The sequence below is a fragment of the Chroicocephalus ridibundus genome, chromosome 28 (genome assembly GCF_963924245.1).
Source record: "Chroicocephalus ridibundus chromosome 28, bChrRid1.1, whole genome shotgun sequence".
Lineage (NCBI taxonomy): Eukaryota > Metazoa > Chordata > Aves > Charadriiformes > Laridae > Chroicocephalus > Chroicocephalus ridibundus.
In genome coordinates this window covers 1,057,233-1,081,252 of record NC_086311.1, presented here as the reverse complement: position 1 = coordinate 1,081,252, position 24,020 = coordinate 1,057,233, and the positions used below count along the sequence as shown (strand labels likewise).

The 24,020-nt window shown below is 60.0% G+C and overlaps 3 protein-coding genes across 13 annotated transcripts; 1 reads left to right on the top strand and 2 right to left on the bottom strand.

Moving 5' to 3' along the window:
- Positions 1-201: 201 nt before the first annotated feature.
- On the bottom strand, positions 202-4,451 carry ATAT1 (alpha tubulin acetyltransferase 1). The gene is made up of 10 exons (XM_063318870.1): positions 4,224-4,451; positions 3,793-3,853; positions 3,208-3,299; positions 3,040-3,100; positions 2,816-2,929; positions 2,604-2,705; positions 1,802-1,847; positions 1,637-1,708; positions 1,330-1,507; positions 202-1,221 (listed from the first exon to the last, which is right to left on the bottom strand). The coding sequence occupies exons 1-10, from the start codon at positions 4,319-4,321 to the stop codon at positions 1,197-1,199; spliced, it is 849 nt and encodes a 282-aa protein (XP_063174940.1). The 5' UTR covers positions 4,322-4,451; the 3' UTR covers positions 202-1,196.
- Positions 4,452-4,696: 245 nt separating this feature from the next.
- PPP1R10 (protein phosphatase 1 regulatory subunit 10) lies at positions 4,697-24,014 on the top strand. Of its 9 annotated transcripts, none has more exons than XM_063318865.1 (21): positions 4,697-4,829; positions 7,108-7,659; positions 8,920-8,967; positions 11,621-11,739; positions 11,831-11,917; positions 12,022-12,157; positions 13,068-13,119; positions 13,238-13,315; positions 13,406-13,576; positions 13,684-13,786; positions 14,115-14,224; positions 14,864-14,964; positions 15,063-15,210; positions 15,293-15,448; positions 15,538-15,784; positions 17,365-17,440; positions 17,579-17,773; positions 17,961-18,072; positions 19,477-19,572; positions 20,555-20,938; positions 22,492-24,014. In XM_063318865.1, exons 4-21 carry the CDS (start codon positions 11,633-11,635, stop codon positions 22,599-22,601), a joined length of 2,469 nt encoding a protein of 822 aa, XP_063174935.1. In that variant the 5' UTR covers positions 4,697-4,829; positions 7,108-7,659; positions 8,920-8,967; positions 11,621-11,632; the 3' UTR covers positions 22,602-24,014. The 9 variants fall into 9 exon arrangements, with proteins under 9 accessions (XP_063174935.1, XP_063174936.1, XP_063174932.1 ...); XM_063318866.1 differs by having other exon boundaries at positions 8,920-8,971; XM_063318862.1 differs by having other exon boundaries at positions 7,108-7,797.
- Positions 4,724-6,412, bottom strand: MRPS18B (mitochondrial ribosomal protein S18B). 3 transcript variants are annotated; one of them, XM_063318871.1, is made up of 7 exons: positions 6,235-6,407; positions 5,980-6,073; positions 5,779-5,876; positions 5,457-5,525; positions 5,271-5,337; positions 5,092-5,151; positions 4,724-5,017 (listed from the first exon to the last, which is right to left on the bottom strand). In XM_063318871.1, exons 1-7 carry the CDS (start codon positions 6,313-6,315, stop codon positions 4,746-4,748), a joined length of 741 nt encoding a protein of 246 aa, XP_063174941.1. In that variant the 5' UTR covers positions 6,316-6,407; the 3' UTR covers positions 4,724-4,745. The 3 variants fall into 3 exon arrangements, with proteins under 3 accessions (XP_063174941.1, XP_063174942.1, XP_063174943.1); XM_063318872.1 differs by having other exon boundaries at positions 5,980-6,070; positions 6,235-6,406; XM_063318873.1 differs by lacking the exon at positions 5,092-5,151 and having other exon boundaries at positions 6,235-6,412.
- Positions 24,015-24,020: the final 6 nt, after the last annotated feature.

Here is a 24,020-nt window from a genome sequence, read left to right as displayed (position 1 = left end):
CAGGGCTTCCCCCAAGCAGGGGTTGAGCGGCGGGGCTAATAGCACGGTGGGCGTGGCTTAAGGGAGGGGCGGGGCTATGAGGATATTGGCGCTGTGCAGCGCGGAGTGCGCAGAGCGGGAGGCGGGTCTCTGGGCTGCCCCGCCCCCAGCGATGACATCACCCCCCGCCCTCCCACACCGACAGCACGCGGGACCCGGCGCTGAGAGTCACCGTTTTTATTGAAACGTAACCAAAAAAAGGGGGGGAAGGGGAAGGGCATCCCCCCTCCCCCCAGGGCTGTGGGGCAGGGACAGGCACGTGTAGGGTAGAAACTGGAACCCTCTGGGAGGTATGGGGCAGGAAGGGGCCCTTGCCGGGAGCTATGGGGTGAGAACAGGCATCCATGGGGAGGCTGTGGGGCAGGGATGGGCACCCATGGGAGCTGTGGGGCAGGGGGAAGCCCCTATGGGGCAGGGATGGGCACCCACAGGAGCTGTGGGGCAGGGACAGGCACCCATGGGAACTGTGAGGCAGGAGGAGACCCCTATGGGGCAGGGACAGGCACCCACAGGGGCTATGGGGCAGGAAGAGGACACCTGTGGGGCAGGGACAGGAACCCACAGGGGCTATGTGGCAGGAAGAGGGCACCCATGGGGCAGGAGGGCCCCCCCCGGGAGCTATGGGGCAAGGATGGGCACCCATGGGGCACGGACAGGCACCCACAGGGGCTATGGGGCAGGAAGGGGCCCTCCCTGGGAGCTATGGGGTGAGGACAGGCATTCATGGGGGAGCTGTGGGGCAGGGATGGGCACCCATGGGAGCTGTGCGGCAGGGGGAAGCCCCTGTGGGGCAGGGATGGGCACCCACAGTTACTATGGGGTGGGGACAGGCACCCACAGAGACTATGGGGCAGGAAAGGGGCACCCGTGGGGCAGGGATGGGCACCCACAGGAGCTGTGGGGCAGGGGAAGGCACCCATGGGGCAGGGACGGGCACCCACTGGGGCTATGGGGAAGGGATGGGCACCCACAGGGACTGGTGGGGGGGGACAGGCACCCATATGGGCTACAGGGCAGGAACTGGCACCCCCTGGGAGCTGTGGGACAGGAAGGGGGCACCAGTGGGACAGAGCCGGGCACCCCACATTCCTTCACCCCACACCCAGCAGGCTACGAGCCCCCCACGGCCCTGCCGTGGGGAGAAGCTGCCGTGGGGCTCAACGACCGGTTCGCCCGAGAGAGCTGCGGGGGGGGAGGGGGCGAGAAAACAGAGTTGTGGGGTGATGGAGGGGAATGAAAAATAGGGCCAAAAATGGCAAAATTGGGGCAAAGAAAAAGGGGGAGGCGAACCTGGCGCGACGCTGTTGGGGGGCGTCTGTCCGTCTGTCCGTCGTCGGGGGCTCTGTTTGTCCGTCCGTCGTCTCCCGCCGCACCAAAAAGGGCCGGAGGCTGCCTCGAACCGGCGACCCCCCGGCTCGCCCAGGAGTCAAGTTGAATGGCCAAGGAGGCTCCGCCTCTTCTCGCAGAACTGCCAGGGGATTGGTTGAGGGTTAGAGAAGCCCCGCCCTCTTCGTGGCAAAAGGGGCGGAGCTTGGGGGGGCACCGTGCCTCAGTTCCCCCCCGCCCCCCCCTTTTTCCCACCACGCCCCCGACTTACAGTCACGTTCCGAGAGCGAGTAGGGCTTGATCTCCTCCTCGGGGCGCTTGGGGGGTGGCCGGCGGGGGGGAACTGTGGGGGGGCACCTTTATTAGGGGTTGGGGGCGTCACCCCACGCCCCTTTGTACCCCCTGAGGCCACCCCCTAATCCCCCCTGAAACTCACCCGGTCGGTTGGAGAAGAAACCCTCGAAGATAACGAAGTTGTTCACCTGGGGGGCAGGGGGGAAGGAGGAAGGCTGGGGGTGATGTGCCCCCCCCCCCCCCCCCCCCGAGGCAGTTCCTGAAGCTTTACCCCTACTTGGGGTAAATATTTGGGGTGTTCTGCCTCCCCCCCAAGGGCTCTCTTTAGTCTCTAGCCCCACCTTGGGGTAAATATATGGGGTGATTTGCCCTCCCCCGGGGTTTTCCCAAGGCTGTACCCCACTTTGGGGCAAATCTGTGGGGTGATTTGCTCCCCCCCCCCCCGAGTACTTTCTAAGGCTCTTACCCCACCTTGGGACAAAAAAAACTGGGGTGATCTGGCCTCTGGGGCAGTTCCCGACGCTCTGCCCCTCAACAGGGAAAATACTGGGGGTGATTTGCCCCCCCCAGGGCACTTTTCTAAGGCTCTACTCTCCCATGGGGCAAAGATCTGGGGTAATTTCCACCCCCACACCCCCCCCCCCCCCCCCGGAAACTTCCCAAGGCTCTATTCTCCCTTGGGGCAAATCCATGGGGTGATTTACCAGCACCCCCCCTGCCCCGAGCTCTCTTGAGGCTCTTCCTCTGCCATAGGGCAAATATTTGGGGTTGTTTCCCCCCGCTCCGGGCACTTCCCAAGGCTCTACCACAGCCTGGTGAAGCCTCTCTGAGAGGCAGGAACTGGAACAAATACTTGGGGGGGGGGGGCACACAAAGAGAGCAAGTGGACAACACAGGAAGGGGTTTCCCCCCCCAAGGGATGTCCCCTTTGTCCCCCTCCCCACCTGTGGGATGGCGTCAGTGAGGCCGTAGTGTTTGCGGAGAAAAGCCAGGAGCTTCTCAGAGGGGCGGTCGACAGCCAAACGCCAGGGATCCACCCTCTCGCTCTGCAAAAGGGGAGGACAAATGAGGCATGGGGGGGGGGGTGGATGTCCCCCAGTGTCCCTTTGTGTTCCCCTGAAGTGCCCCTCCCCCTTCTTTTGTCCCTTTTTGTCACCTGCAGCATGTGCTGGAAGAGCTGCCGCCCATAACCGTGTCGTTGCAACGACTCATGGATGTAAAAATCCAACACGCAAAGTGGTTCCGCTTCATTGTGGGCACCATTACGGTCCTTGGGGGGGCACGAGGGGACGACGAAAAAATGGCCAGGGGGGACACACAAGATGGCCATCAGGGGGGACCCAGGCATCTTGGTGCCTCCCCAGACCCCCCAAAACGCACCAAGAGGAAAAGCTTCTTGTAGCCAACCTTGAGGAAGCCAATGACAGCACCTTTGGGGGTCCTGGAGGAGGACAGAAGCGATTTTTGGGGGGGTGCCTGGATGCCTGGCCCCACCCTGGGGTGGGGGAAGGGTTGGAGGGGAGGGGAAGGTGGGGGAGAGAGGCGCACCCCCGCCCATCGGGGGCACGGAGGATGTAGAGGACGTGGCGGTTCGCCTCCATGCGCGCGGCGCTGGTGACGGGGGTGGGGAGGCCCTGGGCCTGTGTGGGAAGAGCCGTTACGCCCCCGTGACCCCTCCGTTACCTCCCCATTAGCCCTCTACAACCCACTTGTTGCGCCCCATGCCCCCCCTTACCTCCCTATTGCCTCCTGTTACCCCTTCCATCACCCCCCCATACCCCCACTGCTCCTTGTAACCCCCCATTACCCTCCCACTGCCACCCATTACCTCCCTACAGCCCCCCATGCCCCCGTTTCCCCCTGGTTGCCCTCCTGTTTCCCCCTTTTACCCCCCCATTTCCCCTCGTTACCCCCATTACCCCCCCATTGCCTCCCATTACTACACCCCATGCCCCTGTTACCCCTCTGTTACCCCCTGGTTGCCCCCTCCCCTACCCCCACTGCCCCCCATTACCCCCCTGTGCACCTGTTACCCTCCCATAATCTCCTCATTAACCCCTATTGCCTACTGTTACCCCCTTGTTACCCCCCCATTACCCCCCTGCTCTCCAGTTGCCCCCCACTGCCCCCCACCTTGGCTGAGGCCTTGCCCAGCTCATCGATGACTGTCCGCAGCTGCTGCTCCAGGTCCCCCCTGCGCCGTGGGGACACCGGGGGGGGGGGGGCGGGGGGCGGACGGACACACAACGACACACAGTGTCACCCCCAACACCCCCCCCCCCCCGCCCAGGAGGAACCCAGGTGTCCAGGCAAGGAGAAGGGGGGTTGTGACGCACCATTACCCATCATGTCCCAGGGCAAGGCCTAGGGGACCCCCTGTTTCCCAGCATGCCCCGGGGCAACAATACCCCCCCCCCCCCCCCAATTAACCACCATGGCCCAGGCAATTGGCGGGGGGGGGGGGGGGGTGGGGTGGTGTAAATCCTCCAGCTTCCCAGCATGCCCCGCGCCCTCCCGTGTTTCCCAGCATGCCCCGGGCAGGCCTGAGGCCTAGGCCCCGGTACCGGTGGGTGGGCCCGCGGCGCCCGGCGGGCCGCAGGTGCTGGTCCACCACGCAGACTCGGTCGCCCAGCACAGGTGACAAGTCGAAAGGGAACTCCATGGCCGCTCCGGTCGCCCGCCGGGCCCGGCCCCGCTACCTCCTCCGCCCGCCGGGCCCGGCCCGGCCCCGCCGCCACCGCCAGGCCCGGCCGCCGCTAACCACGCCCCCTAGCAACGGCTCAGCCAATCGTTCCCTCCCGTTCGCCCGCCCCTAGCAACAAACCCCCGCCCTCTGTCACAACCCTTCCCGCGCTCGCCACAAAGCATGACGGGAAACATCCCCCACCGCCGCCAGGCATTCTGGGATATAACCCCCAGTACACATCACCCAACCCCTCTAGGGCCGCCATTTTGGGGGCGCGGCGGCCATTTTGAGGCTTCGGCGGCCATTTTGGGGGCGCGGCCACGATCCTGTCAGCAGTGCGCCTCATTTTCTCTGGGTGGAAGAAGAGCAAAAAACGAGTCTAGCAAGGGCTGTAAACGCTTTATTCCTCCCTGTGCTCCGCGCGGGGAGTTGGAAGGGTCTCAGGGGGCGTCCCTGCGGCCGGCAGGGCTTCTTGTTCCTTCAGGTAATTCTTGTAGAGATGACGGATGCGGGCAATGGCAGCGGTCGGAGGGGCCTGGCGCTCATACCAGGGGTACCAATGGCGGCCAGGGGCCAGGGCGGGTGCTGGAGGGGTCTTGCTGACAGCTGGGTGTTGGTTGGAGAAGTCGTCGCGGGGGGCTGGGACGTAGGGGACGTGCAGCCAGAGCAGACCTGTGGGGCAGGGGGGTGTGAGGAGGGGCATGGTGAGGCACCCATGGGTGCTGCTCCCCACCTGCGGGCCTCACCGTGGTCCTGTGCCTGTGTGATGGCCTTGGTCAGGAGCTTGTGCTGCTTCATGCAGACCCCTGAAGGGGAAGAGATGCCATCCGTGGGTCCCCAGCACCCATGGGTGGCCATATAGAACATATAGGTGCCCCAAGAGGATGTGTGGGTGCCCCCACAGCACCCATTGGTGGCCCCTCACCTGTGTGCGTGGGGTGGAAGATGATGCCTGAATGGGGGCAGATGAACTGGTCCAGGAGCTTCACATTCTGGGAGGAGGAAAAGCAGGAGAGGAAGAGGATGATGAAAAGCGGGGGGAGGAAGAGAAGAATGGGAAGAGGAAAAGGAAGAGAAGGGAGGGGAGGAATTTTTCTCTTGCCAAACTCACCCGAAAGTCCACGTGGAGGTTGCGGTCGCGGCAGATGGGGCAGGGGTTTCCCACCCGCTTCCCCTTGCGCTGGGGGTGTGTGTGACATGATCAGCAGGTGTCCCCCCAAGCTCCCAGTCCCTCCCAGTTCCCTCCACTCTCTTCCAGTTACCCCCAGTCCCTCACAGCCCCTCCCAGTGCTCCTTAGTTCTCCCACTCCCTCCCACTTCCCCCCACAGTCCCCTCTCAGTCCCGTTCCAGTGCCTCCCCAGTTCCATCTCAATCCCCTCCCAGTCCCACCACGCCCACCCAGTGCCCCCCAGTTCTCTCCCAGTGTCCTCACCACGCAGGCCTTGCGGGTGCGCTGGGGGGGGATGGCGCCTTTGTGGTTGCGGCGGTAGCCATGCCAGATGGGTCTGTCACCATAGGTGATGCGATACTCTGGGGGGGGGGGGGGGGGAGAAGAGGGAAGGGGGGTTGCGAGGTGGGTGGGGGAGGGGCCGAGGACACCCCCCCCCCCCCCAAATCCCTTCCCCCGTTTTACCTTCGCTCTCCAGATACTCCCAGGGCCGCTCCTGGTAGGGGGATGGGGGGGCTTTGGGTGTTTCCTGGGTGCTGCAGAGCCGGAGGGCGTCCTGCTGGGAGGATGATGTCACTGTGATGTCACGGTGACGTCACGGTGAAGACATACGACGCCGCACGTGTTGCCCGTGCCCCTGCCCCTTCCGCAGGCACGCCCCCCCCCCCCCAGCGCCGTCCCGTGACGTCACCCACCTCCCCCGTGACATCACCATCTCACCCGAGCCCACAACGGCCTTCCCGCTCCCCGCAGGCCACCGGCCGCCGCCCGCAGCAGCGCCATGCCCCTGGCGAGCGCCATCTTGTCGGCGCAGACCCCGCCTCCGCATGGGGGACGGGGGGGCGGGGTGCCGCCATCTTGCTGTACGGCGCGTCCCTGGCCCCGCGCATGCGCAGCGCCGTCCGCTTGAATAAAAACTGCGCCACACGGCGCGGGGACAATAGCGGGCGGCGGCCGCGCATGCGCGGGGGGGTGGTGGCGCAGGCGCGGCGAGGGGCAAAGGCGCGCGGCGGCGCCTGAAGGGCGGGGGGCGGCGGCTAGTGCGCAGGCGCAAAGAAGGATCTCGGCGGCGATAGGCCGGGCGGGGGGCGGGGCCAGGCGTGTGTGGGGGGGCCGGGTATAAAAGGCTCCGCTGGCGGTGCCCGTCGCCATTCTGAGGGCTGGGTGGAGGTGAGTAGAGAGCTCTGGTGGGCCCGGTGTGGGAAGGGGGTGGGGGCGCGGTTTGGGGGCTTCTCCCTTATTTTTTGGGGCGCTGAGGGGGCCCTTTCTAGGGCCAGCGCCCTTTTACTTTGAGAAAATGGCGTCCCCCCGCCTTTATTTGCAGCCCCGCCGGGGGGGGGGGATGGGGGCCCCTCAGCCCTTTTCCTTGAGAGCTGAGGAGAAACTACCCCCCACCCTCGCTCAAAGGGCGATTTCTTTCGGTTTTTTTACTTCTTCCCTTTGTCCCCGCCCTTTAAAATTTTAAACTCTAACCGGGGATGATTGCTAATCATTTCGTGTCTTTCTTCTTTGCTTCTAATTTTTTTTTCCATTTTTTTTATTTATTGTGCCCACCCCACCCCTTTTTTTTTTTTCTCCTTCTCCCCGCTCCAGGTTTGGTTGCTCTTGAGAGACGCCGTCGCCTTTACCACGAGAAAAACAAAAGACAAAACAAAGCAAACAAACAAAACAAACAAACAAAAAATACAAAAAATATATATAAGCTGGGGGAAGAAAAAAAAAGAGCTTTCTCCCCCCTTCCCGCTCCCATCCCGGTGCCGTGGAAGAGCCGCCATCGCAGCCTCCGTCCTTTGGACCGTCCTTGAGGAGCCGTTTCAAACTCGAAGGAAACTGCCACTTAAAAAACATATTCTCCCTCTTCTTTCCCCCCTCAAAAAAACAAAGGCAGAAAGATCCCTTTTTTTTTAAACAACAAAAGCAACTTTTTTTTTATTTTTTTCCATTTAGCTCGACAAAACCCCACCCCTTCAGGGTTAAAAACAACAAAACTCCCCTCAAAAAAACCCCCATTAAGCTGAAAAAAAAAAAGTTGCTGCCTTTTTTTAAAGCCATGACCAAAACCAAAGCTTTAATTTTTTTGCTCTAACACCACCAATGCCAAAATCCCAACTTTGAAGCGCTGTCGGCGAGCAAAATAATTGGATAGTAAGTGTTGAATTTTCCACCAGCTCAAAAAAAAAAAAAAAAAGCCCCGAAAAAGCTCTTTATTTGTACCAAAGCGAAAAAAAAATAATGGGAGGAAGAGCCCCAACTGTGTGCTTGAGGAGGAGGCTTTGCTAAAAGGTGGTTAAACCTTCAAATTTTGGGTATTTCGGTCAAAAAAAAAAAAAGCCGTGGGAGCCGGTGGCGGAGGGTTCATGAGCTCCTACGCAAAAAACAAAAAGGGCAAGAAAAAGTAATGGAAATAACCCAAAATCGCTTGGTTTTTTGCGGGGGAGACGGAAATTGGTGTATTGGGGGTACAACCCGAGCAATCTGTACATAAAGATTGCGGGGGGGACGGGACGGGACTGCTTTAAAAAAAAACCTTCAGCGAATCCGGGTGGTTTTTGCGAAAATTCTGTTGAAAAGAAATGATTTATTTTATATTTTTTTTTTTATTTTTTAGGTGCCATTTTAGGATTGTTTTGCGCAGAGAAATGCTGGGGCTGGCGGGGGGGGGGGAAGGAAGGTTTTGGGGGGGGGTGGTTAAAGGTGGTGGTGGGGTGCAATCTAGCAATAAAGATTGCTAGGCAGGCTTAGCTTTACCCAAAAACCTGCTTTTTTTCAAGCAAAACAGGGTTGGCTTTAAAAAAAAACCCAAAATACCCCCCACCCCCCGCCTTTGAAAAAATAAACGCGGTTCGGGGAGATTTGGGGCCAAGATGGCGCAGCCGCTCACCCACTCTTTGTTTTTTGTTTTGTTTTTTTTTTTTTTTTAAACTCATTTTTTCTCCTTTTTTCCCCCCTTTATTTATATTTATTTTGTTACAGGTTGGGCCCCCCCTCGGCGGGGGGGGGGGGGCTCGGCGGCCCCTTTGTATTTATCTGGGGGGGTCTCAAACCCCTTTAAATTTAATGCTTTTACTTTAATGGTGTAGGTGGTGCGCGGTGGTGGGGGGGTGGTGGTGGTGTCGTTATATTTATCGATATTTGTGTGTTCCCCCCCAACCCCCCCCCCCCCAATTTAGTTTTGTTTTATTCGGCTTTTTAAAATGGCGCCTGGGCCTCGCCGCTGGCTGATGCAACCGGCTCCGGGCAAACCCCTCCCACCGCGTCGCCAGCCCCATATTTTTCTCCCTTCCTGCTTCTTTAATTCCCCCCCCACCCAATTCCTTCTGCCCCCCCCTCCTCACCCCCAGTTTCTCCTGATTTCCCCCCAAAACCCCGCTCTAACCGTACCCCCCCTCCGGCTTTTGTCCGCAGGATCCCGGTGCCGTACAGAGTAGGACCCTGCGGGCCGCTGCTTCTTTTGTAGGTTGTGCCAAAAATCCCTTTTTTCCTTCCCAAAAACAGTGGGTTTTTTTTAAAAAAAAAAACCTTCCCCCCCTCCCCCCCCCCACACCTTTGTATGTTTTTTTTTTTTTTAGGGTGCGTTTGGGTGGCGGTTTTGGGGAGGGATTGAGGGGGGGGAAAAAACTAGCGTCCTCAAGCAACTTATAACCTTTAATTTATCATGACAGGGAAATGCTATCACTGGGCTTCACCCCCCCAAAAAAAGTCACTTTTTGGGGGGGGCGCACCCCAAAAATCTTGTATTTTTTTCCAATTTTCAATGAATTTGCTGTGTGCGGTGCAGGCTTAGGAAGCGAAGGGAACTTGGTTTTACTTCAGCAAAAGGGAGGGGAACAACCGCCACCCGCCGGGTAAGCAAAAAAACCTTTCTGGTCTTAATTACATTTCACAACCTTCATTTTTACCTAATTTTTAATTACCAAAAAACCCGAAATCCCCCCCCCCTTTTTTTTTTTGCTTTACCATCCGTTTCCCCGGTGCATGCGGATGCTGCGCTGAGTCGGGAGCTGTGGTTTTTTTAATACACCCGACACCCAAATCCAAAAGGTTTTGCTTAAAAACAAACCTGTCTTTTAAATATAAACCTGTTTTTAAAAAATATTAAATTTTATTAATAAAATTATAAAGTTTTAATTAATTTACCCCCCAAATTAAGCCCGGCGTGTGTGCGGGGAGAGCCCTTTTCTTCCCAGTGGTAGCATTTCCCCTTTGGGGGCGGCAAAATGGGCAGCCCCCCTTCACCCACAGTTTTGGGGGGCCTGTGTGACAACCCCCCCCCAGCCCCCTGGCTGAAAAAGGGGGTTCTGTCTTCAAAAAAGCTGTTTTTTGCGGGGAGAAATGAGCAAAAGCGGTGTAAAAACGCAGTTGGGGGCAGGGGGGTGTCAGGCCTTCCTTGGCCTCGTGGCTGGTTGATGGTAGGGCTGGACCAAACTGGGGTGCCCACCCCGCCAATCTGGGGGGATGGGATTTGTCACACACACCCCCGGGAGGTGATTTACCCCCTTGGGGGGGGACTTGGTGCTTTTTGGGGTCCCCCTTACCCCTTTTAACCCCCCCCCCGTGGTGTTTGAGCAGCTTCACCCCAATGCAGGGGGGTGGCGGGTTGATGTTTGCTTCTGTGTGACCCCCCCCAAAATGGGGGATGAACCCCCAAATTGGTTGTGTGTCCCCCGGTCCCCTCAAGCCAGGACAGGGCTGTGGCTGCCCCCTTGTCACCTGGGCAGTGGCCTCGGGACGCCAAGGTGGGGGGACATGCTGTGTGGTGTCTGTCCTGGCCCCCTCCCCACCCCCCCGAACCATGAGCCAGCTTCTTTTCATGAGGGGGGTCAAAGGTTACAAAGGACTTTTGTGCTTAAAACCTTCAATTTCGGGTTAAAATAAGTTGCTCCTCCCCAGTTGTGTTGGGTGTTTTTGGGAGGGGGGATATTTTGGGGGCTTTTGTGCTCGAATTAACTTGCTCTTGTGTCTTTTCAGAGGGGTGGCTGGTGCCTGGTTCGCTGACACCCCCCCAAAAATATACACACACCCCCCCCCCCCCCAAAGTAGGTTGGGGAGGGGGGGTGTGCTCTGCCGCCTGTATCCTTTAATTAAGCTTGGCGGGGGGGGACACTTTTAATGAAGTCCCGGCTCTTTAAGTCTTTGCTGTGAGGACAAAGTAGTGATATTTTGGGGTGTTTTTCAGCCTCCCCCCCCAAATTGGCAGCATTTTGGGGCTGGTTTCACCCCCCCTCCAAAAAAAGCAGCAGCCCAGCTGGTCACAGCCGCCACCTTTCTGTCTTTGTTAGCAAAACTGGGGCGTAATTAAGCCGGAGGAAGGAGCTTCTAATTAGTGGTAATTAAGAAGCTGTTTGACGTCAGGAGGATGAAATCCCGGCTTGGCGGGTCAGGCTGGATTGGGGTCAGAGACTTTATTGGCGTCGGGTCATTAGTGGGGTGCTGGCCTTAATTATTAATCTGCTAATTAATAGCCAGTGGTAATTTATTAGTGGAATTAATTGCGCCCTGGTTTGGGGAGGGGGAGTGACACCCCCAAATCTCGTGCTGTCACTGCTGTCCCCCTCTCCCTTGCGCTGTTGTCCTTGCGTTTGTCACCTTGGCCTCTGCGCCTCGTTAAGCGCCGACTCATTAATTAGGTCTTGGGGTAAAACTTTGTGGGGGTTGGCTGATTAAAAATGGAGGTGCTGTCATCTCCCCCCCCGGACCCTTGTCCTGCTCCCAGGGAGGGGCCTTTGTCCTCTGGCGTGACCTGAAACCGTCGTCCCTGTCCCTTGGGGTGGCAGCGGCAATTAAAACTACAAGCAAGACACTTGCCACCCAGTGTCACCTTGATGGGGGGGATGGCACCCCCCTGGTGTCCCTTGGGGGCCATGCAGTGCCCCCACCCCCCCGGTTGTGACAGCAGCATTTTGGGGGCAGTTTCCTCGGTTTTGGGGCCAAAAATGTGTCTGGGGATGGGTTTGGTGGTGTCACCCTCAAAGGGGACAAAAATTGGAGGGTGGGGGGGAGGGGACAGGGCTTGGGGGGACACACAGTGTTGTCACCACTGTCCTAACCTCCCCCCCCACTTTTTTCTGCCCCCTCTCCCCCCGCCTCCCCCCCCCCCCCCCCTCAGGGTTTTTCTGCCATGGGCTCGGGCCCCATCGACCCCAAGGAGCTCCTCAAGGGCTTGGACTGCTTCCTGGGCCGCGATGGCGAGGTCAAGAGCACAGAGGGCATCACCAAAATCTTCAAGTGAGTCCCCAGATTGTCCCCTTAAGTGTCTGTCCCCCTGTGTCACCATGATGTGAGGGGGGCTCCTGACGCCTTGTTTCTCGTTAACCAGCTTGATGAAGGACTCGCAGAAGATGGTGAGTCGCTGTATCTACCTGAACATCTTGCTGCAGACGCGAGCACAGGAGATCTTGGCTAAGTAAGAGCAATGAGAAGGGCTCCAGGGGGGTCCAGGCCAGCAGGAATTGGGGGGACACCCCCTCCTTGCCTGATCCTGACGGATTTTCCCTCTTTTTCCCCCAGATTTATCCGTATTGGGGGTTACAAGCTGCTCAACACCTGGCTCACCAGTTCCAAAGCCTCCAACAATGTCCCCTTTCTGCAGCAGATTCTCCTCACCCTGCAGCACCTGCCCCTCACCGTCGACCACCTCAAACAGGTCAGGGTGGCCTCCATGTCCCATTCTCTGTCCTCCCCTGGTGGCTTTTATGCCATCCCACTGGCTTTTGGGTCCCCCCAGGGGGGCTTTTATGTCACTCCTGGTTGGCTGTTGTCTCCCTGAGTGATTTTTGTGCGTCTCCCAAAAGGGCTTTTGTGTCCCACCAAGGTGGCTTTTCTGTCCCTCTCGGGAGGCTTTTGGGTCCCCTGTGTGCCTTTTGTCACCTTGACATGGCTTTTGTGTACCCCTGGGTGGCATTTTGGTCACTCCTATGTGGCTTTTGTCTCCCTGTGTTGACTTTTGGGTCCCTCCAGCGTGGCTTGTGTCCCTCCCATGTGGCTTTTGGGTCCCCAGGGTGCCTTTTGTTTCCTTGGTGTTGCTTTTGTGCCCCAGAAGGTGGATTTTGGGTCCCCTAACATGGCTTTAGTCTCTCTCCCATGTGCCTTTTGTCTCCCTGGGTGATTTTTGTGTGTTCATTCCCTCCTCCCCCACTCTCCAAGGTGGCTTTTGGGTCACTCCTGGGTGGCGTTTGTCTTCGTTGAGTGGCTTTAGTCTCTCCCCAAAAAAAGGGAGACTCCTTTTGGTCCCCCCAGGTGGCTTTTGGGTCCCTTCTGTGTGGTTTGTGTCTCACCCAGTGGCTTTTTGGTCCTCCTGGGTGATTTTTGTGACCCTACCAGGTGGCTTTTGTGTCACCCTGGCTGGCTTATGTCTCCCTGTAGTGCCTTTTGTCTCCCTTGCGTGGCTTTAGTATCTCCCGGGTGGCTTTTGGGTCCCTCCTGGGTGGCTTATGTCTCACCCAGTGCCTTTTGGGTCCCCCAAAGGAGCTTTTATCCCTTTCCAGATAGCTTTTGTCCCCTTTAGATGGCTTTTGTCCCTCCCCACACTCACCCCACATCTCCCTTTTTTCCAGAACAACACAGCCAAGCTGGTGAAGCAGCTCAGCAAATCAAGTGATGATGAAGGTGAGCACCCCTAAAACCCCACAAAAAAAACCCCAGCCCCCCCCCCAAAAAAACAGACTCCCCCGAAACCTCTGAATCCCCCCCAAACCTCCCCTTTTAACCCCTTCTCTCCCTGCAGAGCTGCGTCGCCTTGCTTCCATCCTTGTCAGTGACTGGATGGGTGTCATCCGCTCCCAGAGCAGCGCCCAGCCGACTGGTGAGCCCCACCCTGCTCCTCATCTTCTCCCTCTGCCCCCCCCCAATCCAACACCAGCTTCTCACCCTTTTACTGTCTGTTTTGCCCCAGAAAGGGATAAAAAGAAGCGAAAAGAGGAAAACAAAAGCAAAACACCCGTCCAAGAGAAGCCCCAAGAAGCCAAATCTGAGGCTAAAACTGAGGAGATGCCAGAGAAGAAGCGGGAGAAACCCAAATCCCTGCGGACCACTGCTCCCAGTCATGCCAAATTCCGCTCCACTGGTAGGTGATGGCAGGTTTTGTGGCTGTTTTGGGTTTTTTTGCGGGGGATTGTGGTTGTTCATGGGATGCTGCAGGAAGATGTGCTAACAATGTTTTGCCCCAAACAGGGCTGGAAATGGAGACACCTTCATTAGTGCCCGTGAAGAAAATGAATTCTTCTTCGACTGCTGATAAATACAACCTGAAACCGATGCCCATAAAGAGGCAAAAGTGAGTTTGGGGCTGCTTTGGGGGTTCTTGGGGCTACTCTTGGGGGTCTCGGGCTGCTTTTGTGTGTCTTGGATCTGCTCTTGGGGGGCCTGGACCTGTTTTTTGGGGTCTTGGGGCGGCTTTTGGAGTGGGTTTGGGGGGGCTGGGAGCATCTTTTGGGGGTCTCAGGTTGTTTTTGAGGGTTCTAGGGCTGCTTTTGGGGGTCTCGGGGCTGGTTTTGGGGTCTCAAACCTGCTCTTGTGGAACTCTGACCCTCTTTGGGGGGGCTGGGGGCTGGTTTTGGGGTCCCTGCTGGCACCTGACCTGTCCCCATCCCTGTCCCCCGCAGTGTCTCCTCCCTCCCTGGGGACGTTCCTGTGGCTGAGAAGAAATACAAACCCCTGAACACGGCACCCAACGCCACCAAGGAGATCAAAGTCAAGATCATCCCACCCCAACGTGAGTGGGGACACCGGGGGACACTTGGGGGCCCTCTGGGGACACTGGGGGCCTTTGTGGGACACTGGGGGCCTTTGGGGACCCTTTGGGAGCCTTTTTGGGGACATTTTGGGTTCTTTTGGGCGGACTCCTGGTTGCGTTTTTCAGGAGACCTTGGGTGGTTTTGGGTGACACCTGGGTGCCTTTTTGGGGGACACTTTCATGCTTTTTGAGAGATACTGGGTGCTTTTTTGGGGACACTTCTCATGGGTTTGGGTCACCAGGGTGCTTTTTTGGGGACAATTTTTCGGGGAAAATTGGGTGCCCTTTTGGGGAAAATTTTTGGGGACACTTTGGGTGCCTTTTTGGGTACAATTTGCCTGTTCTGGGGACGATTTGGGTGCCTTTTTGGGGACACTTTGATTTTTTGGGACAATTTTAGGGGACAGTTTGGGTGTCTTGGGGGAGAATTGAGGTGCCTGTTTTGGGACAATTTGCAGGACTTTGGGGGACACTTTGGATGCCTCTTTGGGGGCAATTTTTGAGGAACACTTTGGGTGCTCTTTTGAGGACACTTTGGGTGGTTTTGAGGATCCCTTTGGCTGCCTTTTTGGGGTCAATGTGGGGGATTTGGGCTCAACCATCCCCTCCTTCCCACAGCCATGGAAGGCCTCGGCTTCCTCGATGCCCTCAACTCTGCTCCCATCCCTGGCATCAAGATCAAGAAGAAGAAGAAGGTGCTGTCCCCTACGGCGGCCAAGGTGAGGAGGTGGCTACCAGCATCCCCCTCCCTGGCTACCAGGATCCCGTTCTTGCCTAGAGACCCCCCTCAAACTCCTCTTTCTCCCCCTGCCCCCAGCCCAGTCCCTTCGAGGGGAAACCAGCTCCTGAAACCAGTTCGGTCAAACCGTCCTCCCCGGAGCCCAGCGCCGCCTCCGAGCCGATGGAGCCGGATCGTCCAGGAACGCCGGTACCGGCCGTGGAAGTGCCAGAACCAATGGAAACATGTAAGTTGGGGTGCTGGGGAGGGGAAAAACTATGGCGGGGGGGTTCAAATGTGTGCTGAGCCGCTCACGGTTCCTCCTGCAGGCTCGGCGGAGGTGAGCGGTGATGCCAAAAGCGGTGAAAACGCAACGGAAGGCGGCCAACTCACCAAAAAAGGGCGGAAAAAGAAAACGGTGAGTTGGCCAGAGGAGAACAAACTCCGTGAATATTTCTACTTCGAACTGGATGAGACTGAGCGAGGTGAGTCTTGTCCCTTCCCCATGTTTGTCCCCCTGCTCTGGGTGTCCCCAGGCTTTTTGGGGGTGACGCTGGTGTTCCCTTCCTTGCAGTTAATGTCAACAAGATCAAGGATTTTGAGGAAGCGGCCAAGCGGGAGATGCTGAAGGATCGACACGCTTTTGAGACGGCCCGACGCCTCAGCCATGATGCCATGGAGGAGAAAGTGCCCTGGATTTATCCCAAACTCCTGGATCTTCCTGCTCCCCTGGTGGTGCCAGGCAGCGGCAGCCGGGAACGGTTCACTCAGGCCGAGAGGGAGAAAGGGATCCTGCAGGAGATCTTTCTGTCCAAGGAGAGGTGAGTCGATCTGCTCTTGGCACCATGCTCAGAACTGGGGATTCCCCTTCTCCTTGCAAAGGGGTGGTGAATCCCCCTGTCCCCATCCGAAGCGGATCGGCCCAGGATATCCCTTGGGTCAGGATTGGGGGGGGATCCCCATTTCTGGGGGTCTTGGGGCAGTTTTGGGGGGACTCAGGGCTGTTTTGGGGATCTCAGAGCTGCTTTAGAGGGTCTTGGGCCTGCTCTTGGGGGTCTTGGGCCTGCTCTTGGGGATCTTAGGGGTGTGTCACCTGCTTTTGAGGGTCTCAGGGTTGCTTTTGGGGGTCTTGGACCCACTATTGGGAGTCTCAGGGCAGCTTTTGGGGGGTTCAGACCTGCTTTGGGGGATCTTGGGGGTCTCTGACCTGCTTTTAGGAGGCTCAGGGCTGTTTTGGGGTTCTCAAAGCTGCTTTTGAGGGTCTCAGACATGCATTTGGGAATCTTGGACCCGCTCTTGGGGGTCATGGGACTGATTTTGGGGATCTGGGACACACTTTTGGGGGTGTTGGGCCTGCCTTGGATCAGGGCGTGATCCCTCTCCCAAGGATTAATGGGGTTGATCCTTCACAGTGCGAGGATCTACATCCTAGGTGGGGATGGCCTGTGGGAGGGTGATGGAGCTGGGATCCCTGCGGATCTGGAGCCTCAGATCCCTCAGGTCCACTCAGGGGATTCCCAGGGATCGGGCACATGCGAGGCATCTTCCCAGTGCTGCTGCGGGGATCCTTGTGCCAGGGGATGTGTCCGGAGCTCATGTCCCTGGGATCCCTTGTGATCTGGAGGTGTGGCCCTGGGATCTCTCAGGATCTGCCACTGGAGGCTGGGCAGGAGCCCTTGGGATCTCTGGGGAGCTAGAGCCTGGGGGCAGGGTTGGGGGGGGCAGATTCCCTGGGATCCCTGAGGATCCATAGCGGGAAGGGAGACATTTTTGGAGCCCAGATCGTCTGGGATCTGTGAGGATCCCGAACCTGGGGGAAGGTTTTTTTCTGAGCCTAGATCTCCAAGGATCCAGAGACGGGGGGGAGGTTTTCAGGTCCCAGATCCCAGGGATTTGTGAAGATCCTGAGCTCGGGAGGACGCTCTGGGGGAACAATATTCTCTGGGATCTGTGAGGATCCAGAGTCGAGGGGGAGGTTTTCAGGCCCCAGCACCCCGTAGGTCCAATGTCAGTGGGGAGAGCAGATTGCTGGGGGCCAGATCTCCCGGGATCCCCAAGGATCTGGGTGCCTGGAGGAGCCTTCTGGAGTCTGGAGGGCGGTGGCCCCGGGATCTCTCTGGGATCCAAAGTCTCAGAGGGGACACACAAGATCCTTGAGGATCCAAAGGCTGGGGCAGGCGGGGGCTGGGGGGGAACATGCAGAATCCCTAGGATCCACAGTCTTGGGCGGCGGGGGGGGGGGACATGACACACGATCCTTGAGGATCCGAAATCTGGGGGTGGGGGGTGGAAGATCCCTGAGGATCCCCTGGGAGGGAGCTGCCAGCACCGGATCCCGGAGATCTACTGACAACCCCCTCCTGTTTTCCCTCCTTTGTCCCCCCGCCTCCCCTGACCCCAGTGTCCCAGACAGCCCGCACGAACCTGATCCGGAATCCTACGAACCGCTGCCGCCCAAACTCATCCCGCTGGACGAGGTAAGTGCTGCCGTGCCGCGCCGTGCCGCGCCGCCATAGCCCCCCCCACCCTATAGCGCAGTGTCCCCCCATATTTTCCCTCCCCTCCCCCCATCCTTCCTCCCCACCCCCTCACCCCTCTATCTCTCCCCTCCCTAGGATTGCTCCGCTGAGGAGGTGGCCTATCCCGAAGGATTGGAAGCCGGCGCCGCTTCACCCTCGCCAGATCCCGGGGGGGCCAAACTCCCCCCGGTACTGGCCAACCTGATGGGGAGCGTGGGGGCCGGCAAAAGCCCCCAGGGGCCTGCGCCTGCTGCCCCCATCAACATGCAGGAGATCCTCACCTCCATCATGGTAACCACTCCCCCCGTCTCCATTTCCCTTCTCCTCCTCCCCCAGCGCAGAGCCCCCCCAAAAAAAGAAAAGGGGGGACACAAAAAAGGGGGGGCAGCGGCGGCGCTGCGGGGGTGGTGCTGGGGCCGGGGGGGGGCCTTTATTTTTCCCCTTCCCCCTGGACTCATTCTTTGTGTCCCCCCCCCAGGGTGGGCCCAGCACCCACGAAGCAGAGGAATTGATGAAACAGCCGGATTATTCGGATAAAATCAAACATTTGTTGGGAAATCTGCAGGCTCAGCCACCGGGCCCCAGTGGAGGTGAGCGGGGGACGCAGCAAGGGGGGAACATTGGGTCAGCGGGGGGGGACACGCTGTCACTGGTCAGGGGGACAGCGTGGGGACGGGTGTCGTGGGGAGGCACGGGGCACGGTGGGGGCTGCTGGCAGCTTGGTTTGTGTCCCTGAGGGGATGTAGGGGTGATCGTGGGTTGGGGACACACTTGGGGACACTGTCCCCTGCCCTGGTGTGACATGGGTGTCCCCTCAGCTCAGGTATGTGTTCCAGGCAGTGTTGGGGACCCTGTCCCCCACCTCGGGGTGACGTGGGGTTCCCTCAGCTTGGGGACATGCCAGGGACCCTATCCCCTACCCTGCGGGTCCCCTTGATTTGGGGACATGCTCTGGGGTGACACTTGGGGGTTCCCCTCGGCTTGGGGACCTGAGGTGACACTGGTGTCATCTGAGCATTGCCAAGGACCTGTCCCCATCCCTGGGGGGACACAGGGGCACTTGGCGGGGGTCCCTGTGGGTTGGGGATGTGTGACGTGTCCCCAGGTGTCCCTGTGGGCTGGGGCACTGCCAGCAATGTGTCCTCTCTGCCAGGGGGTGACACAGGAGAGGGGATATCGGTGTCCCCTCGACTTGTGGACCTGCTTTCAGTCCTGATGGGGGCCTGTCCCCTCACCTGGGGTGACTCGGGTGTCCCCTGGGTCTGGGGACACAGGAGGGGACACGTTGGGGTCTCCTCAGCCTGGGGACCCGTACCCTCTCTGGAGAGATGACATTGAGGGGCAGCTGTGTCCCCTCAGCCTGGCGACCTGACATGGGTGGCACCAGGTGCCCTGTGTCCCCTCTCTAGTGTGACACTTGGTGGGGGTATGGGGGGTCCCTTGGGTTTAGGGACAAGATCTGGGGACCCCATGTCCCCCTCTGGGGTGACATGGGGGGTACCCTTGTCTTGGAGACAGTTTCTGGGTGTCATTGGGGACCCTGTGTCCTCTGAGGTGACACAGGGGATATGGGGGGGGTGCCTTTGCTTTGGTGACAAGCTCTGGGGACAGTTGGGGGATCCTCTATCCCCCTCTGGGGTGACGGGGGGGGTCCCCTTAAGTGGAGACAATCTCTGGGTGTCCCTGGGAACCCCATGTCCCCTGGGGTGACATGGGGGTATTTTAGTGTACCCTTAATTTGGGGACAAGCTCGAGGTGCTGATGGGGACCCCATGTCCTTTGGAGTGACATGGGGGTGGTCCCCTTAACATGGGGACAGCCTGCCCTGGGTGTCCCTTTGAACTGGGGACATCCCCTGCACCTGGTGGGGGACGGGAGATGCCACCAACCCCTGTTCCCTACTTGGGGAGGGGTTGGGGGGGGCAGGCTGGCTCTGGGAGGGGCTGGGGGGTGTGTTCCCCCTTTTTAACCCTCCCCCTCTCTTCTCCCCACAGTGCCCCATGGCTTGCTGGGCCCTGGCCCCATGGCTAACGGCTTCCCGCCCGGCCCCAAGGCCATGCAGCACTTCCCGCCGGGGGGGCCCATGCCGGGTAAGTGACACCGGAGGGGACACAGGGACTTTGGGGGGTGACACTTTCCCCTGCCCCAGCAGGGGAATGGGGCTGCTTTTGGCTTGGGGACAGTTGTGGACACTGTCTAGTTCCCAGGCGGGGATGTGGGGGTGTTCTTGGCTTGGGGACACCCTGAGAGACATTAATGGGGACACAGTTCCCTGCCCGTGGCTTGGGGATACGATTGGGGAACAGTTGGGGACGCTGTCCTGTGCCCTGGTAGGAACATGGGAGGGTTTTGTGCTTGGGGACACTGTCCGGTGCCCTGACTGGGAACTGAGGGTACTCTTGCCTTGGGGACACTCTCCCTTGTCTAGTGGACATGTGGGACTGCCCTTGGCTCGGGGACATGATGGGGACACAGTTGGGGACACTGTCCAGTGCCCCAGCAGGGACATGGGACAGCCCTTGGCTTGGGGACACTGTCCCAGCAGGGACATGGGGGTGTCCTTGGCTTGGGGACGTGCTGGTGGGACAACTGGGGACACTCTCCGGTGCCCTGATGGGGAAGTGGGGGAGTCCTTGGCTTGGGGACATTCTCGGGGGTGTTCTTGTCACTCGGGGGTGTTCTTGTCCCCAGCAGGGACATAGTGGTGTCCTTGGGTAGGGGACAGACTTGGGGACACTGTGCCCTGCCCTAGTGAGGACATAGCAATGTCCTTGGCTTGAGGACGTGCCGGGGACACGCTTGGGGACACTGTCCAGTGCCCTGATGGGGGAGGGGGGGCTGCTGTTGGCTTGGGGACATGATGGGAACACAGTTGGGGACACACTTGGGGACACTGTCCAGTGCGCCAGCAGAGACAAGGGCTGCGCTTGGCTTGGGGACAGACTTGGGGACACTTGGCTGCTGCAGTGTGGACACAGCGGAGTCCTTGACTTGGGGACACTCAGCCAGGGCCGCCCTGGCCTTGGGGCCCCCCTGGGTGCGCCCCCCTCACCCCTTTCTCTCCCCCCACAGGTCCCCATGGCGGTGGTGGCGGGGGGGGCCCTGGCCTCCCCCCAGGCCCGGGGCTCCCTGGTGGTCCCCGGCTCCTGGGGCCACCCCCTCCTCAACGTGGCGGCGGCAGCGACTTTTGGGACGGCCCGGACGGGGGGGGGACACTCCGTGGTGGCCCCCACGGTGGCGGCGGCGGTGGCGGCATGCGCGGGGGGGGCCCCTTTCACCGCCCCCGCGGCCGCTCGGGGGCTGAACCCCCTTATCGGTGCCGCGGAGGGGGGGGGCGCAATGGGGGGCCCCCCAATGGCGGCGGCGGCGGCGGCAACGCGAGGGGGGGGCCCCCCGGTAGCCACGGCGACCACGGCAGAGGCCACCCCGGCGATCACCCCCGTGGCCACGGAGGAGGTAAATGCGGGGGGGGCCCGGCCCCTCCCTCGCGAGGAGGAGGAGGAGGGGGCGGGGGGAGCGGGGGGGGCTGCGGGGCGTGGCTGTGGGCGGGGCCAGGCCCCGGCTGGGAGGGGCCTGTGGGTGCCCCCTCCCCCCCCCGCCCCCCCCCACCCCCTCCGCCCCCTCCCTTCCTGCCCCGCTGGAGGGGGGGGGAGCCACCCCCCCACCCCCACCCCCTCCAGCCCCTCGAGCCCCCCGGGCCCTGGGGGCGGGGCCCCGACTGGCGCCGCCCCCCCATGGGGCTGTAGGGTGGGGGGACATGGACCCCCCCACCCGCCGGCCGCAGGGCATGCTGGGAGAGTAGGGACACCCCCACCCCCCACTGGCCCCGTGGCTGCGGGGCAGCTGTGGGGCAGCAGGGCATGCTGGGAGATGGAGTCTGGCTCTGGGAGGGGCGCGGCAGGGCGTGCTGGGCGATGGAGGGCCGCGGGGCACGCTGGGCGGGGTAGTCCCGCTCTGGGACAGCAGCAGGGCGTGCTGGGAGCGAGGGCCAGCTCGAGGAGGTGGGCTGAGGCATGCTGGGAGGTGTAGTCTGGCTCTAGGAGGGGGAAGCGCGGCATGCTGGGACCTAAGACCAGCCCGAGGAGGGGGCAGCAAGGCATGCTGGGAGTGGTAGTCTAGCTCCTGGCAGGTCTAATACAAGCAGCGGGGCATGCTGGGAGTTGTAGTCCTGCTCTAGGAGGGGCTGCAAGGCATATTGGGACCTAAAACCAGCTCTAGGAGGGGGGCAGCAAGGCATGCTGGGAGTGGTAGTTCAGGTTAGGTCAGGCACCAGGGTATGCCGGGAGTTGTAGTCCAGCTCTAGAGCAGGCCCTGGTGCACGCTGGGAGCTGCCTTGGCGCCCCACGGCCACCCCACAGGGTGACAGGGCCAGGCGTGCGGTGCTCTGCCCCATGGCTGCCCCACAGTGCAGGAAGGGGGGGCACGGGAGAGCTCAGTGTTTCTGGGGCTGCCTCACAGGGACCAGCCCAGCTCCTAGGGCAGGGCTCAGGCGCTGTGGGGGTCTGGCGCTGCCCCGCAGCTGCGTAGAGGGACCAGTCCAGCCCCACACCAGGCTATTGGGCAGGGAGCGGGCCACTGTGGGGTTCATGGCCACAGCCAGCCCTATAGATGCAGCTACCCCACACCAGGCTGTAGGGCAGGGATTGGGGTGCTGTGGGGCTCACGGCCAGAGCCAGCCCCATAGATGCAGCCAGTGTTAGGACAGACACGGTGGGGCCGTGGGGCTCCACTGTTACTCCATAGCAGGGGTCCAGCCCCATAGCCGCCTCCACTTTCCCTCCTAGCTCTTAGGGCCAGGCCTGTGGGGCTTGCTGTGGGGCCCATTGCTGCCCCACACGACGAGCCGATCCCATCTCTGCGTCCCCCCAACCCTGTCATCCCGCCCCCATCTCCCCCCTCCTCCTCCTCCTCCTCCCAGAGCCGCTGCAGCGGGGGCTGCCGTGGGGCCACCGTGGGGCCGGGGCGCCGGCGCCTGACGCGCCTTCCCCCCCCCTTTATCTCTCACGCAGACATGTCGAGCCGCGCCGTCTGTCGCCACTTCATGCTGAAGGGCAGCTGCAGGTACGAGAACAACTGTGCCTTCTACCACCCCGGCGTCAACGGGCCGCCCCTGCCCTAGCGCCCTTCCTCCCCCCATCCTCCTCCTGCCCTTCCTCCACCCCCCCCCAACCCTCCTCCTCCTCTCAGACTCCGCGCTGCAGCCGCCGACTTTATGGCTTCTGTGAGGCCTCTGGGTTCCCCCTGGCGCTGAATTCAACCCCCCTTCCAGGGCGCAAGTACCCACCTATGGGGTGCAAATACCCATCTATGGGGCAGAAATATTCCCCGAGAGGCAGAAATACCCACCTATGGGGCACAAATACCCACCTATGGGGCAGAAATACACCCCCCCTGGGTGTAAATATCCACTTATCAGGAGTAAATACCTGCTTAAGGGGTGCATATACCCCCCCCCTCGGGTGGAAATGCCCACCTATAGGACAGAAATACCCATCGATGGGGAGGAAATACCCACTTACAGGGTGCAAGTGTTCCCCCACCCCTCCCCTGGGCCTAAATAGTCACTTCTGGGGTGTAAATACCCCCCTAGCGGTAGAAATACCCACCTACGGGGTGTAAATACCTTCTTCATGGTGGAAATACCCACTTATGCGGTGTAAGTACACCCCCCCGGGTGGAAACGTTAACTTCTGGGGCAGAAATACCCACCTATGGGGTGGAAATACCCCCACAAGGGGCGGAAATAGCCACCTTTGGGGCAGAAATTCCGTCCCATGGGTGTAAATACCCACCTACGGGGCAGAGTTTCCTACCCAGGGTGTAAATGTCCATCTGTGGGGTGTAAATTTCCCCCCGCCCCCATCCATTAATATGCATCAATTGGGTGTATATGCCCACTTACGGGGTGTAAATCCCCCTCCCCAGGGTGTAAGCCCCCACATGTGGTCTGTAAATACCCACTTACGGGGCAGAAATACCCCCCTGAGTGGGGTAAATACCCATCTATGGGGGGTAAATATTTATCTGTGGGGCAGAAATACCCCCCTCTGGGGTGTAAATCCCAGAATTACCTTCCTAGGGGGGTAAATACCCCTTCAGTGGGGAGTAACCACCCCCCCAACACACTAATTTATCCCCCGGGGGGTTAGAATGCTGCTGCTGGGAGGTAAATACCCCCCCCCGGGGGTGTAAGTACCCCCCCAGGGCCAAATTGCCCCTTACAGGGTGAATTTACCCCGGGGGGAGGCAAATTTACCCCCCACTGGGGCAAGCGCCCGGGGGCGGAGGGGGCGTGCGGGGTTGTGTGTGTTTAACAGCCCCTGATGGAGGGTAATTGCCCCCAAACCTGCCCCATGGGGGGGGATTTTCCCCACTTGCCCCCCTGGGGGCACAACACCCCTCCCCAACCCCAAATCCCTCTCCCCCCTTTCCCCTCCCCCCATCTGTCACCCGCCGCCACTGCGCCGTCGAGGTGGGGGAGGGGTGGGTATTCGAGGGGGGGAGGGGCTGCGCCGGACACTGTTTTCTGTGAAAACTT

Bases quoted from the DNA above. Each gene is read 5' to 3' on its own strand.
- ATAT1 (XM_063318870.1), bottom strand. From the start codon at position 4,321: ATGGAGTTCCCTTTCGACTTGTCACCTGTGCTGGGCGACCGAGTCTGC. The intron at 3,300-3,792 runs GTGGGGGGCAGT...CTTCCCACACAG, and splicing joins TGGGCAAGGCCTCAGCCAAG to GCCCAGGGCCTCCCCACCCC. The intron at 1,508-1,636 runs GTAAGTCGGGGG...ATCCCCTGGCAG, and splicing joins CTCGCTCTCGGAACGTGACT to TTCTGCGAGAAGAGGCGGAG.
- MRPS18B (XM_063318871.1), bottom strand. From the start codon at position 6,315: ATGGCGCTCGCCAGGGGCATGGCGCTGCTGCGGGCGGCGGCCGGTGGC. The intron at 5,338-5,456 runs GTGAGTTTGGCA...TCCTCCTCCCAG, and splicing joins ACCTCCACGTGGACTTTCGG to AATGTGAAGCTCCTGGACCA. The intron at 5,018-5,091 runs GTGAGGCCCGCA...CCTGCCCCACAG, and splicing joins CACACAGGCACAGGACCACG to GTCTGCTCTGGCTGCACGTC.
- PPP1R10 (XM_063318863.1), top strand. From the start codon at position 11,633: ATGGGCTCGGGCCCCATCGACCCCAAGGAGCTCCTCAAGGGCTTGGAC. The intron at 11,918-12,021 runs GTAAGAGCAATG...TTTTTCCCCCAG, and splicing joins GCACAGGAGATCTTGGCTAA to ATTTATCCGTATTGGGGGTT. The intron at 18,073-19,476 runs GTGAGCGGGGGA...TTCTCCCCACAG, and splicing joins GCCACCGGGCCCCAGTGGAG to TGCCCCATGGCTTGCTGGGC.